Genomic DNA, 12,591 nt, shown 5'->3' on the forward strand with positions numbered 1-12,591 from the left:
GAGAGTTGGAAGGACGGTATAGTGGTGATGGGAGGCAACTATATTCTCATGGTATCGAAGGACAATGTGGTAGTGACACACATTAGTGAAAAATGGATTTTAGTGATAAACAATGGCAACCTTGGTTGATTAGAATTTAAAATGAACAAAATGAAGATTGGTTTATATATTTAATATTCTCATAAAGTTAAAACATACAAAGCAAATCAATAAAAAAGGGTCAAACTAGGGGTAAAAAAGTATTTTAGATCAAATATAAAAATAAATTAAACTATAACAACCAACCAAATAAGAAAGTGAGACCACGAAAACTACATATGTAACGAAGTTTAATGTTGGACTAAAGTTATAATATTTTGTAAACTATAAGGACCATTTTAGTCTGTCTAATCTGGTCATTTAGTTTTATCGAGGCGGACTCCAATTTTTTGAAAACATGCTAATAATGGCGCCATGGAAATGATTTCAAGAAAAGAGCGCCACATTGTTGACGAGTATATGAAAAACTTGCAGAATACGAATCCGATGATACTCTCTTCCACTTTAATTGAAACCCTTGCTCTGTATTTGTGTTAATGGCGGATTTTGGAGCACCTTCATTCTCATTAGGGTTTGATTTTGATTTTTCCGAGCCCCAGCTTACCACTGCAAATGAGAGTAAAAATCCAACGGCGCCGAATCGGTTTTCCGTAGCTGCGACGGGACTCGAAGACGATGATGATAATGATTTTGAAACCGTAACAGTCGTTGATTCGGACACAGACAATCAGAATTCACCTCCGAAACTGAAGCGCCTCCGGCGAGGGAGGCCGGTGGAGGATACAGTATCATCGGCTTCGGTTAAGAGCAAGGCGGATTTGTTTTCTGCTGTGGTTGTCGATGACGATGACATTGAGGACTTCTCTTCGCCAGAGGATAACCATACAGGTCTAAGATCTTATTTAATTTGCTATTTACATAAGTTTAAACGCATTGATTTTCTGTTCTTCGCATCATATTGGCTTGAATCTGGTAGTCAAGTACATTTCTATAAACCCTAACGAAATCACATGTCTGGAATCGAATTTGAAATCCAACTAGACACAATCTTAGATCGTTTTACTTCATTATCATATTCAAATCTCGTGTTCGATTTCCCCAAATCACCTCAACGAGAAACCTCATTATGCTATCTATATTGCTAACTGCAGATGAACGTCTTTCAACACAGCCCCATTCAGTCTATACAAGTTCGAAAATCCCACTCAATGGACACGGGGTTTTAACAAAGCAACCAGGAAAGAGAAAACAGAACGTCTCAGATGATCCAGAGTCTGTAATCACAACCTGCAACAAGCCACCAAAGATAACCATCAGCCCTCTGAGAAAATTCCAGTTGATAGATTCCGACTCTGATTCTGATTTTGACGATCATTTTATCAATGAAGCTGCAAACAGGAAGACATTCAACGAATCAAACTCCTATATGAATTCAGGTCAACCAAAAAAACCAACCGAATCAACCAGGAAAGATCTTTGGGAGGACTTCAGACCAGAGAAGAGCTTCCATATCCCAACACCTGTGTTAGATGAAGTCTGTGATGAATATTTCAACTCCATGAAAGCTAAAAAAACACCTCAAAGCAATAAACCCCCAAAAAACCATGTCAAAAACAATATAATAGATCTTAGTGACCCTATTTCTCCTACCCCCCCTGCTCATACCTACTTTTTCCATGATGATTTGAGGATCCAAGAGCTAGTTAGATCTCGTTTGCCCAATTTCTTTCCTTTGAATGCAACAAACAGAGATTGTGAACAACCTGGAACTTCAAACATTGATTACATGTAAGCTTGCCTCTAAGTTTTCTTTAAATATTATAGTCTATAACTTCAAACATTGTTTTTATGTTTCTTTTGTTTTCAGGGGTCAATTTAGTCGTGGTGAAAGCTCTAAACAAGCTTCTGGAAGTAATAAAGCTGAAACAAGTTCTAGAAAAAAACCAAGAAAATCAAAACCTCAAGAAAGATCAATGAATCCAAAGGTAAATGTCCCAAAAGATGCTGGACAAAGAAGGGTTCAAGCAGATGGTAAAGCTACTGGCCATTGGTTCACAAATGGAGATGGAAAGAGAGTAAGTTATATTATTATTATTAATATTTAATAAATTTGTTGTAAAGTTATAATAGCTGTTTAAAATGATTTTGAATTGTGATAGGAAATAATGCCTTGTGTCTTTTGTTAGGTTTATGTGAGTAAAAATGGGGAAGAGCTGATTGGGAGAGCTGCTTACATTCTTTATTCAAAGGTATTAATATTGACAAACTTTATGTAAAAAATCTTTTATTTTTTGTGATTATTAGGTCAGTTAAGTAATGTTATGAATTTGGTTGTTACAAATCAATATTTTATTTATAAAATTTTGTGGTTTTTTTTTACAGGAAAGAGGAGGATATAAAAAAAATGCAAAGCCCAAAAAGAAAAGTTTTGCCAAGAAGAAATAGAGTGCTGATATAGAGATTGCTATTCTGTAAACATCAAATTTTATTTTCTTCTGTGAATTTGCTTTTTGTTACAAATAATGCATTTTAATATTCTATTTTGTAGTTTAATTTTGGTGAAATTAAACTCCTCTTTTATTACATTACAAAATACAAACCCTTTTTGTTTTTGTTTTTTCAAATATATAAATCATTATTGTGATTTTGGACTTTCGAATCTTGAAGTTGATTCAGAATTTTGGTCACGCAACTCCAAAAATATTCCTATAAACAAATATATCATTATATATGACAATCTTTATTTACCTTTATGCCATTTTCGAATTATTCTCTAATATCTAAACCACAAATAAGAACAGCAACCAATTCTGACCACATTTAGCGTGGTCAAACTTTATCACATAGACTTGAGGAATACAAAAAAAAATCGAACATAACTTTGGACATCGATCACCAACCATTAGATAATCACATATACCAGACATCAAAATCAAAGTCCAAAAAGTCAAAAAACTATACAAAATCAAACTTGAATTTTATATATTTCTTTCATGTAAACAACTCCACTTCTTCCATTTTTTCAGCTACAGATCCTTTCAACTCCATGGCAGATGGAGTTCAAGAACTTGAACTTCAACCCGGAGGTACGAATGGCGTCATTAATGGAGTCCCCACCCAAAAATTCAAGCACTACAGATGGTGGTTCCGGGTGGCGGTGTATATCATCTTTCTAATCTCCGGTCAAGCCACCGCCACCCTCTTGGGCCGACTTTACTACGACAAAGGCGGCAACAGTAAATGGATATCCACCTTCGTCCAATCCGCCGGATTCCCAATCTTGATTCCCCTCCTACTCTTCTTCCAACCAACCACCACTTCCTCCGCCGCATCACCGCCACCCACCACCACCACCCTTCTACTTCTTTACCTATTCTTCGGCTTAATCCTAACAGGTGACAACTTAATGTATTCATATGGTCTTCAATACCTTCCTGTTTCCACTTACTCTTTACTCTGTGCAACACAATTAGGATTCAACGCTGTTTTTTCATTTCTTTTCAACTCACAAAAGTTCACTTCTTTAATCATCAACTCACTTTTTCTCCTCACAATCTCCGCCACCCTCCTCGCTGTTCATTCCGATTCGGACAACCCATCAAAAATCTCAAAAGCAAAATACATAATCGGGTTTTTATGCACTCTAGGAGCATCCGCCACATACTCTTTATACCTCTCCTTTTTACAACTATCATTTCAAAAGGTAATCAAGAGTGAAAACTTTAGGGTTGTGCTAGAATTACAAATATACCCTTCCTTTATTGCTACGTGTGGTTGTGTGGTGGGGCTTTTTGCCAGTGGGGAATGGGATACGTTGAAGAAAGAGGGTAGAGATTATGAAAAGGGTTCGGTGTCTTACATAATGACGCTGACGTGGATAGCTATTGCATGGCAGATTTGTTCAATAGGGATTTTGGGATTAATATTTGAAGTTTCATCTTTGTTTTCGAATGTGATTAGTACGTTAGGGTTACCGGTTGTTCCGGTTCTTGCAGTTGTGTTTTTTGGAGATAAGATGGATGGAGTGAAAGCGATATCGTTGATTCTTGCGATATGGGGATCGGGGTCGTATGTTTATCAACATTATCTTGATGATTTGAAATTGAAGAATGATATGAAAACTAGGATACTTGTAAGTGCCAATGAGGCTTCTCATAATGTTTAAGCATTGATATGTAGGAGTAAAGAATTAATTTTATATGTAAAATGGTTTATTTTGTGGATCGAATGAATTGTAATATGAGTAATTGATGAGTTTATCATTTTGTCTAATGTTGAAGAATAGAAAATGACCGTTTGTGTCATATATATCATTGGCCCGATGGCTTGAAAGCTTAAGGTTGATGAATAATATGATAGTTTTGATATTAAATTATATAAGTATCATATGAATATTTGAGGTAGATACATGATTAATTATTTCTGATCAACGGCATCAAAATATATGTTAAAAGATAAAATACTAGTATGAAACTAGTTAAAGCCTAAAGCCGGATTCGCATGTCAAGCAAACTAATTTACACTATTTATTTATTTATTTATTATTATACTAGAAAGCCTAGAAAAAGAACGAATTAAAATATAGTGAAATATACCGTCTTTTGTCAAAGTAGAATAACAAAAAATTAAGGGTCTCGTTTTCAGTTTCCTTAATTGCCATAAGGTCCAAAAGAAAGTAAGGATACCCACATCTTGACAAAACTTAGTGTAAAGAAGTCGCATAAAATTGCCAAAGTATGATAATCAATTAAGTTGCGCAAAGAAGTCACATACAATTGCCTCGAATGGTTGATTCTTAAAAGTACTTATTAGTGGTAGCCGGTAGTGAAAACTGAAAATAGTAAAGCCGTCGAGAAAGTTAGTGAAAGTAGCCATTTTCGTTTCATATCTTCCAACAAGTAAATGCCTAAATCGTTCCCAAAACCAGTTTCTAAAAATATAAGAATTTGAAACTTTGCTCCAATTTGCGAGTTGCAAAAGAGCTTAAAGTTTATAAAACAACAACGAAAATGATCTATCACCAATCCACTAGTTCTCCTACAATAGTGTACTAGAACAACCCACCACTCTACTCATAAAAAAAAAGATACATTCACCTTCTTTTCTTGGAGTTTCAACATATGTTCAATCAAACAACCCTATATGATTTTAGTACCCTAAATGTCGACATCATATTTGGCATAAACCGATATGAGGATTTAAACATAAACTATGGTCCAAATGAACCTCCATTGCCATTTAGAAAGAAAAACACAATTTTAGGCAAACAAACTAGTAATATCAACCCCTCCTTTGTCTTTGGAGGTTAAAAAAACATGATCTTGAATACAAGCCAACCTAGATCATCCATATTTCTCCCCAAAGGAAATTACAAAGGAGAGTTTCAAATAACTTAAAAATCAACATATGCACCCAAAAACTGAATGTTACTAGACCAATGATTCCAAGAACCGAATTAAGAAGAGTTGATCGACATGTAAAAGACAGAGCATCAACATCAACGTTCTATTTTAAAATTTTATAACTTTAGAGAAACGTATCGTTAAAACTATCTGACTTATCGAAATAACGTTGTTAATGCAAAACGTGAGTCACCTTAACACCGAAGATCAAACAACGACATTGGCGGTCAAAACGACAATTATGTTTAAATTTAATTTGTAGGTTTTTAATCTACACATTTATTTCTTTTTAAAGTTTTTTTTTATGTTGTTTTCTATTTTAGTTTTTCTAATGTAATTCTCAATATTATGATTAATGAAATTTAAGTTTTATTTTAATTAATATTAATGTTTTTTTATTAAATGTTAATAGTTTTTTAATTTTAGAAAAAAAGTTAGTAGGTAAAAATGACACACACCATCCTCATACCAAAATTTAGCAACAAAAATAACAATTTTTTTTATCAAATGAGTGTAAAAGTGTATTGATGTTTTTGTCTTTTGCGTAACAATTTGTATGCAATGGACTAATGGAGGGAGCAAACAATTTGAAAGAAAGAAGAAAAAGAATGTTTTTGTTTGCTACAACTTTCTTCTAAGCCCTTCCTTCTCCACTTCCCCAAAAAACCAAAACCCAAAAAAGATATAAAATCAGTCTCGTCGTCTTCACCCATTCACTTTCTTCCAATACAAACCGCCATGCCCGTTTTCGACACACTTCTCACAAAACCCTCGACAGTTACTCGATATAGATTCATGCTTTCTTCGATTCAGTGAATGTTTTGCAGCACTTTACCCTTTTCCAATCAATCAACCGTCAGTAAGTGCGACAAATCTCTAATCTGTAATCACCAGTTAGCCCTCTTTCTCTGTTTTTCTATACATAAATCATCAGTATATGTTCGTATCACTGTGTGCTTGTGTTTTTGAAGTTTCGATCATCAAGATAAGTAAAATGGAAGATTACCCTTGTTTGCTTCTTGATATCGCTTCACAGTCTAATTCTGCAACTGCATCGTGGTTTTGGAAATGGAAATTATCAGTCTTCTTGAATGATTTATGTTAGGGTTTTAGTGTTTCTGCAAATCTCGAGTTGGTTTAAGATGATTGAATAGAAGCATTGATCACGCTGTTTATAGTAGTATTTGACTATTTTCGATGAACTCAGCTCATGTTACCATTTCTAGGGTTACATAATCTATCGAACATCCTCATTTCGATTTTCAGGGTTTCTATCTCAAGATCAGATTATGAATTGTGCTTTTATAGTATCGTAATCTGTACGCCTACCTTTAATTTTTACATTTTTATTGATCGATCTTAATCTTAATTTAGGTGCGACAATGAGCAATTCTGATGACATCAGCCAACTCCCGGATTGCATTCTTCATCATATCCTATCATTTATTCCCACAAAAGATGATGTCAAGACCTCAATACTTTCAAAAAGATGGAAAAATCTCTGGACTTCAGTTTCAAATCTAGACTTTGACGACGCATTGTTGTATAAAGAAATAGAAGGCCAAGATCCACCCGATGAGATTTGTTTCATGAACTTCGTAGATCGAGTTCTTTTATTTCGCGACACATCAACCATACATAAATTTCGTTTATCATGTCGCGTTTGCTTTAATCCCTCTCGTATACATTCATGGATTTCATCTGCTATCATTCACAATGTCCATGAACTTGATCTCTGCCTCTTTGTTGAAGATCCATTTCTACTCCCTCAATCCATCTTTTCCAGCAGATCTTTAACCACTTTGAAGATAGAAATGAATTGCGTTCTTCAAATCCCATCTTTCATAAACTTCCCACATTTAAAAACATTACATTTGTCTTTAATTACATTCCCGGATGATGAATTGACACAAAAGCTTTTCGCGGGTTGTTTGGTTCTCGAAGAATTAGTTTTGCTTGATTGTGAGTGGACGAATTTGAAGAATGTTATGATTTCGAGTCCCAATTTGAAGAGATTAACAATCGACGATTTGCCATATTTTGGGCCTCCGGATGATTCTAGAGGATGTAAGATCATGATCGATGCAATGAATCTTGTGTTCTTCAAGTATACTGGTTATTTATCGAATGAGATTTTGTTATGTGGTGTATTGAAATTGGTGAAAGCGGATATTAGCGTTTCGATTTTACATGAGAGGCAAAAGGAAGTCGCATTTCATGTTGTTGATTTGCTTAATGGAATTCAGACTGTTGGGTATTTGAGAGTTTCCAAACGCACAATTGAGGTAACGAAGTTTTTTTATTAAAAACAATCAAGTAAAGTACTATTTTTATTGTACCTTTTTAAATTTTTATTTTTTATTTTTTATCTCTAATTATTTTTTGGTGAAGTCTTTTGTATTTGCAGATAACAAATTGCTTCATTTTCCAGTTTTCGAAAACTTGACTCATTTAGAATTGAGTATGGAAATCGGGAACTCCACCATTGAAGCACTTATGAAATTTCTCAACAGCTGTCCAAATGTACAATCTCTTAATTTCACCGAGGTATATTAATTAAATAATTACATATTTAATCCACATCACATTAATAATTCTAGATACTTATATTTACTTTCGTTTAATACAATGTCACAGGGATTTCAGCATGACATGTGCCTTAAAGAGAACGATTTGACTTGGTCAACGCTACCTAAATCCCTCAAAACACTAACGTTCAAGAATTTTCATGGGAATGATTCAGAAATATGTTTTTTGAAATGTATTTTGCAGAATGGACTTGTTTTAGACAAGATGAATATATGTTGGTGTGATTATCTTTTAAGAGATCAAAAATGGGAAAAAGAGGTAAAAAAGACGTTGAAATCGATTGCATGTGGCTCTAAGTCTTGTGGCATCACATGTATGTATTTACTTTATTTTTTAAACTCTATTTATTCAATATTTTATAAGATTGTTTTTGTGATATATATAAGTTGATATATCTATCTTTCAGGGGGTTAAATTGTTGGACGTGGACCCTTTTTTGTTAGTCTTGGACAGCTGGCTCTACTTTTTGAATGATCTTGATGAAACTATATATATAGAGTTTTGGGAAGTTTTGAGTTTTGTTAAGTTTGTTGATATATATAATATAATGTATATATGCATCATATGGGCTACTCCTGTTTTTTGTATGCTGTAGCCATCATACATATTACATAGAAGATAAGATTTTGTAAGATGTTATTGGTGTTTCTAAGTGATGTATGGGTTCAAAAGGTCTTTTTTTTAGTGAAATTGATAATGTTTTGAAATATATTTTCTTTTAGTCTTAAGTATGTATATAGTTCACGAGGATATTTAAATCTTACACAATACTTAATACTTATAACATCCTACTTTCAACAATTTGGTAATATTACTAATATGATATATCATATTTTCACAACAATATAGTTATTGTAATTTGTATATATGTCCAACTTTAACTTTTTAAGCATATCCAAAGGCTGATACAAAACCACATTTGGATAGAGATGTTTGCTTGATTGATATAATATAATATAATAAAAAATGAAAACAAAATGCATTTTCATTAAAATTTTAAAAAGGTAAAATAATTATAAAAGCTAAAAGATAAAAATGGTAGGGGAACTCAATTAAATGGGAAGATATAGTATCAGGGTTATATTAGTCATTATTCGATAGTTAAGGACTTCAATGTAATTTAACCATTACTGTGGTTAGTGGTTGTTAGACTATATAGAGTGGTTATTGATATAAGAGACTCGATTGATTGAATACAATTTCTCTTTCTCTTTCGATCTTCATTTTGTTTTCTCTTGTGATATGATATCAGAGCGATGCTCAAACTTCCGATCAATTTAGCAATTGCTTTTTCCAATCATCTTCCTCAAATCTCCAATTAGTCATTCGTAAATTGTTTTCACTGATTGCATTTTGATTCAAATTCTTGTTTCGATTTCATTTTTGATTGATTGTTTCTGTGTTAATCACGGTGAATAATAATCAATTATCGAAGTTAAATTCTTCTGGATTCAACATTTCTCCGATCGATGACAGAGTGCATCCATACTACTTACTTCATTCTGATAGCCCCCATCTGGAGACAGCTACAATTCATGGATTCAGGCAATGCAGATCGCTTTATCATTGAAAAATGCTATAAGCTCCATGGGTATCTACCTTGTTATAAGTCCAAGAACAGATCAAATTGTGTTGTTGCTGTGAATACCCAAGGTGATTCCAATGTCCAGATGTCCAATATCAATGACGATTTGGCCAAGATTTTCTCAAGAACAATGTCAATAAGTCATGTATGCATTATCGAATAACATGGTCACTGTTAATCCAAATGATGAAACAACTACATGTAAATGTTATTCTTTATCAATTAATTCTGGACAGAAATCTCACAAATGGATTATAGATTCAGGGGTAACTCAACTTTACCATGGGATTAACATGTTCATGAATAAAAGACAAGTGAATCATTATACTGTTACCCTTCCAAATAAAATCACTCTTCCCTTGACTATTATTTGAGATATTAGAATCGATCATTTGTTTATTCTTAAAGATGTCTTGCACTTTGCAATTTTTTTAAATCAAAATTCGATCTTTGTTAGTGCTCTCACTAAAGATCAAAGACTCATGATTCAGCTTATCTGTCATCATGCTCGAATTCAGGATATTAGGGACATGAAGATGATTGGCAAAGCTGATTTTTATTAACAACTTTATGTGTTGGGTGATAGAAGGACTTCCAAGAATGCAAGAATTAATGTAGTTTATCCTGATGTTTGGCACAGTAGATTAGGTCACCCCTTAAGTAAATGTTTGTTCCCAATAAAAGAACAGTTATATGTTAAGTCAATTATACCAAATTTGTTTCTCTCATTGTTCTGTATGTCCACTAGAAAAACAAAAATAATTGCCTTTTGTTTCAATGAACAACATGGAAGAAAATTGTTTTTCTCTCATACACTGTGATATTTGGGGTCCCTATTATATGTAGTGCACCCACCAATTGTAACATTCGGGATTTTCCAGGTATTATTATTAATCATCTTAATTGAAGTGTGGAATGGTTTGGTTTGGGCTTTATAAGTAGGTTGAGGAAGCTTCATACGCGGGGCATATATTGCCATGTACGCCCAACGTACCAGGAGTACACCCAGCGTACGTGTGCATCTCTTTATACCCTAAAATTTAGGGTTTACTCCCTATATAAAGAACATAACCCCTGTTGGTTCAGCCTCCCTTCACCCAACGAAAACCCTAGCTCATTATTGTGTGCCTTTGTGTTTTGGAAGCCATTTGAGAGTGTTTGTGTGTTGTGTTAGTGAGAAGGGAAAAAAGAAGCTTGGAGAAGAAGCAAGGATCCACCAAGAGCTTGTAGATCCAAAGGATTGACATTATTTTTGACCCTTTTGAGGTATCAAGTTCCATACTTGGCCATTGTATGCTTAGATTTGTTTATGAGGGTGTTTAAGGTCACTTTTGGACTTTATTGTTGAGGCTTCTTGTATCTTTACGATTTCAGAGCCTAAGAGCTGTCCTTTTAGGCTCTTAAAGGCACCAAAGGTCATAAAAATCGAACCTTGATGGTTGAGCCACAACCATGCAAGTGCTAGTTGGTCTTGAAGCTTGTTAAATAGACCAAAATCATGTTTTGACCCCAACCATGCATGCAAGCACATAAAGTTTGTGACTTTATGGTTTTGGAGGTCTTAAAGAACCTGGATCTACAGTTTGGTTGTAAGGACTTACTGGATTAAGTCATGAATAAAGTCCCTAGGAAGTTGGCCAATACGTCGGGCGTACTCCCTGGTATGCCGCGCATACTCCCTGGTACACCGCGCGTACTGGGTCAACTCCCTGTTTTGGTCAAGGGGTACGCTGGGCGTACGTGCCAGGTACGCCGCGCGTACGCATACCGAGTGGATATATTGGTATTTTGGGCATTAAGGGACTAGGCTTGGACTTTTGGTCCCCGTGGCCCACTGTGAAGTATAATTTTGGACTTGAAAATATAGAACTAGAGTATTGGACCTATTGGGACATGATTGGACTCTTTGGAATTATTATATTTGGACTTGGAACTTTTTGGGCCCATTTGGGGCATAAGGCCCAATTCAGAAATTGGGCAATTAATTGGCCCTTAGGGAGCCTTTGATGGGCCATAGGAGGGCTGGGCTTAATAAGCTAGAATTAGGACTTATCAATGTTCCAATTGGACCAAGGGGTAAAATGGTCATTAACACACTAGTTGTCATCACTGTGCATAAAGGCTAGCAGAATGGCTTAGAGGAAGGCAATCTTGGAGAATATTAGAAGTTTCTTCACCTAGAAGACCATTAGCTTCTCAGAGTGCTAATTCTATCTTATTTTCCTAGTATTTTCTATTTGTGTCTATGATTGTTATTAGCCTTGTTTTCATATCATTCAATTCCTAATATCAATACAACAATATTTCTTTTTTGGAGTTCTTTATTGTGTGTTAGCAAACCAATCATTTACAAAGTGGTATCAGAGCACGTCTTTCCTTGGAGTATCGATGGTTCCACCAAAGACTGATACTGTGGGGGGTTAGAGTGGAGGTTGCAGAAGAAGAATTGAATCCATGAAGGAACAATGACAAGCTTGCAAGACAATCTTAAAGCTCAACTCTTATCTCAGATCTGTGAACAGATGGAAGTCCTTACCAAAAATTTCACAGAGATAGAAACGGAAACCATCCAAACCACCATCTCTGAGTCCGTAAGTTTCATTAAAACGGATGAAGAAACTCCAAAAAGGACCCCGAAGAGTGGCGGGGGGTCTGGAAGTGGTGGTGGATCAGGAGGAGGGCATGGTGACGAACGAGATAATTATAGAGGTGGAACCAATTGGCGATTCCAGAATCTAGATATGCATTTATTTGATGGAGAAAACCTAGATGGTTGGATTTAAGAGTCGAGTGGTTCTTCAACTTTTATAAGCTCTCAGAAACACACGAGGTGGAGGCAATGGTGGTGGCGCTGGAAGGAGATGAGCTCCTTTGGTTTCAATAGGAACACAAAAAACGACCCATTACATGATGGAATGAGATGAAATCGCTCTTACTCTGGCAATTCCGACCGATCTATGCAGGTACGCTCTAAGA

General features: G+C 34.9%; 2 protein-coding genes and 1 pseudogene across 2 annotated transcripts; all 3 read left to right on the forward strand.

Annotated features, from left to right (window-relative positions):
- The first annotated feature begins 449 nt into the window (after window positions 1-449).
- Window positions 450-2,598, forward strand: LOC145016565 (uncharacterized). Its single transcript, XM_078974840.1, has 5 exons — window positions 450-927; window positions 1,191-1,827; window positions 1,907-2,114; window positions 2,226-2,288; window positions 2,422-2,598. The coding sequence occupies exons 1-5, from the start codon at window positions 576-578 to the stop codon at window positions 2,482-2,484; spliced, it is 1,323 nt and encodes a 440-aa protein (XP_078830966.1). The 5' UTR covers window positions 450-575; the 3' UTR covers window positions 2,485-2,598.
- Window positions 2,599-2,919: 321 nt separating this feature from the next.
- On the forward strand, window positions 2,920-4,311 carry LOC145017899 (putative purine permease 11 pseudogene; annotated as a pseudogene).
- A 1,736-nt stretch (window positions 4,312-6,047) lies between these two features.
- LOC145018784 (F-box/LRR-repeat protein At4g14103-like) lies at window positions 6,048-8,739 on the forward strand. Its single transcript, XM_078976630.1, has 5 exons — window positions 6,048-6,300; window positions 6,816-7,726; window positions 7,833-7,988; window positions 8,079-8,343; window positions 8,437-8,739. Exons 1-5 carry the CDS (start codon window positions 6,258-6,260, stop codon window positions 8,442-8,444), a joined length of 1,383 nt encoding a protein of 460 aa, XP_078832756.1. The 5' UTR covers window positions 6,048-6,257; the 3' UTR covers window positions 8,445-8,739.
- The last annotated feature ends 3,852 nt before the right edge of the window (window positions 8,740-12,591 follow it).

This window comes from Lactuca saligna, chromosome 9 (genome assembly GCF_052625555.1).
Source record: "Lactuca saligna cultivar CGN05327 chromosome 9, ASM5262555v1, whole genome shotgun sequence".
Lineage (NCBI taxonomy): Eukaryota > Viridiplantae > Streptophyta > Magnoliopsida > Asterales > Asteraceae > Lactuca > Lactuca saligna.

Bases quoted from the DNA above. Each gene is read 5' to 3' on its own strand.
- LOC145016565 (XM_078974840.1), top strand. From the start codon at position 576: ATGGCGGATTTTGGAGCACCTTCATTCTCATTAGGGTTTGATTTTGAT. The intron at 2,115-2,225 runs GTAAGTTATATT...GTCTTTTGTTAG, and splicing joins CAAATGGAGATGGAAAGAGA to GTTTATGTGAGTAAAAATGG. The intron at 2,289-2,421 runs GTATTAATATTG...TTTTTTTTACAG, and splicing joins CTTACATTCTTTATTCAAAG to GAAAGAGGAGGATATAAAAA.
- LOC145018784 (XM_078976630.1), top strand. From the start codon at position 6,258: ATGTTTTGCAGCACTTTACCCTTTTCCAATCAATCAACCGTCA. The intron at 7,727-7,832 runs GTAACGAAGTTT...TTTTTGGTGAAG, and splicing joins TTTCCAAACGCACAATTGAG to TCTTTTGTATTTGCAGATAA. The intron at 7,989-8,078 runs GTATATTAATTA...ACAATGTCACAG, and splicing joins AATCTCTTAATTTCACCGAG to GGATTTCAGCATGACATGTG.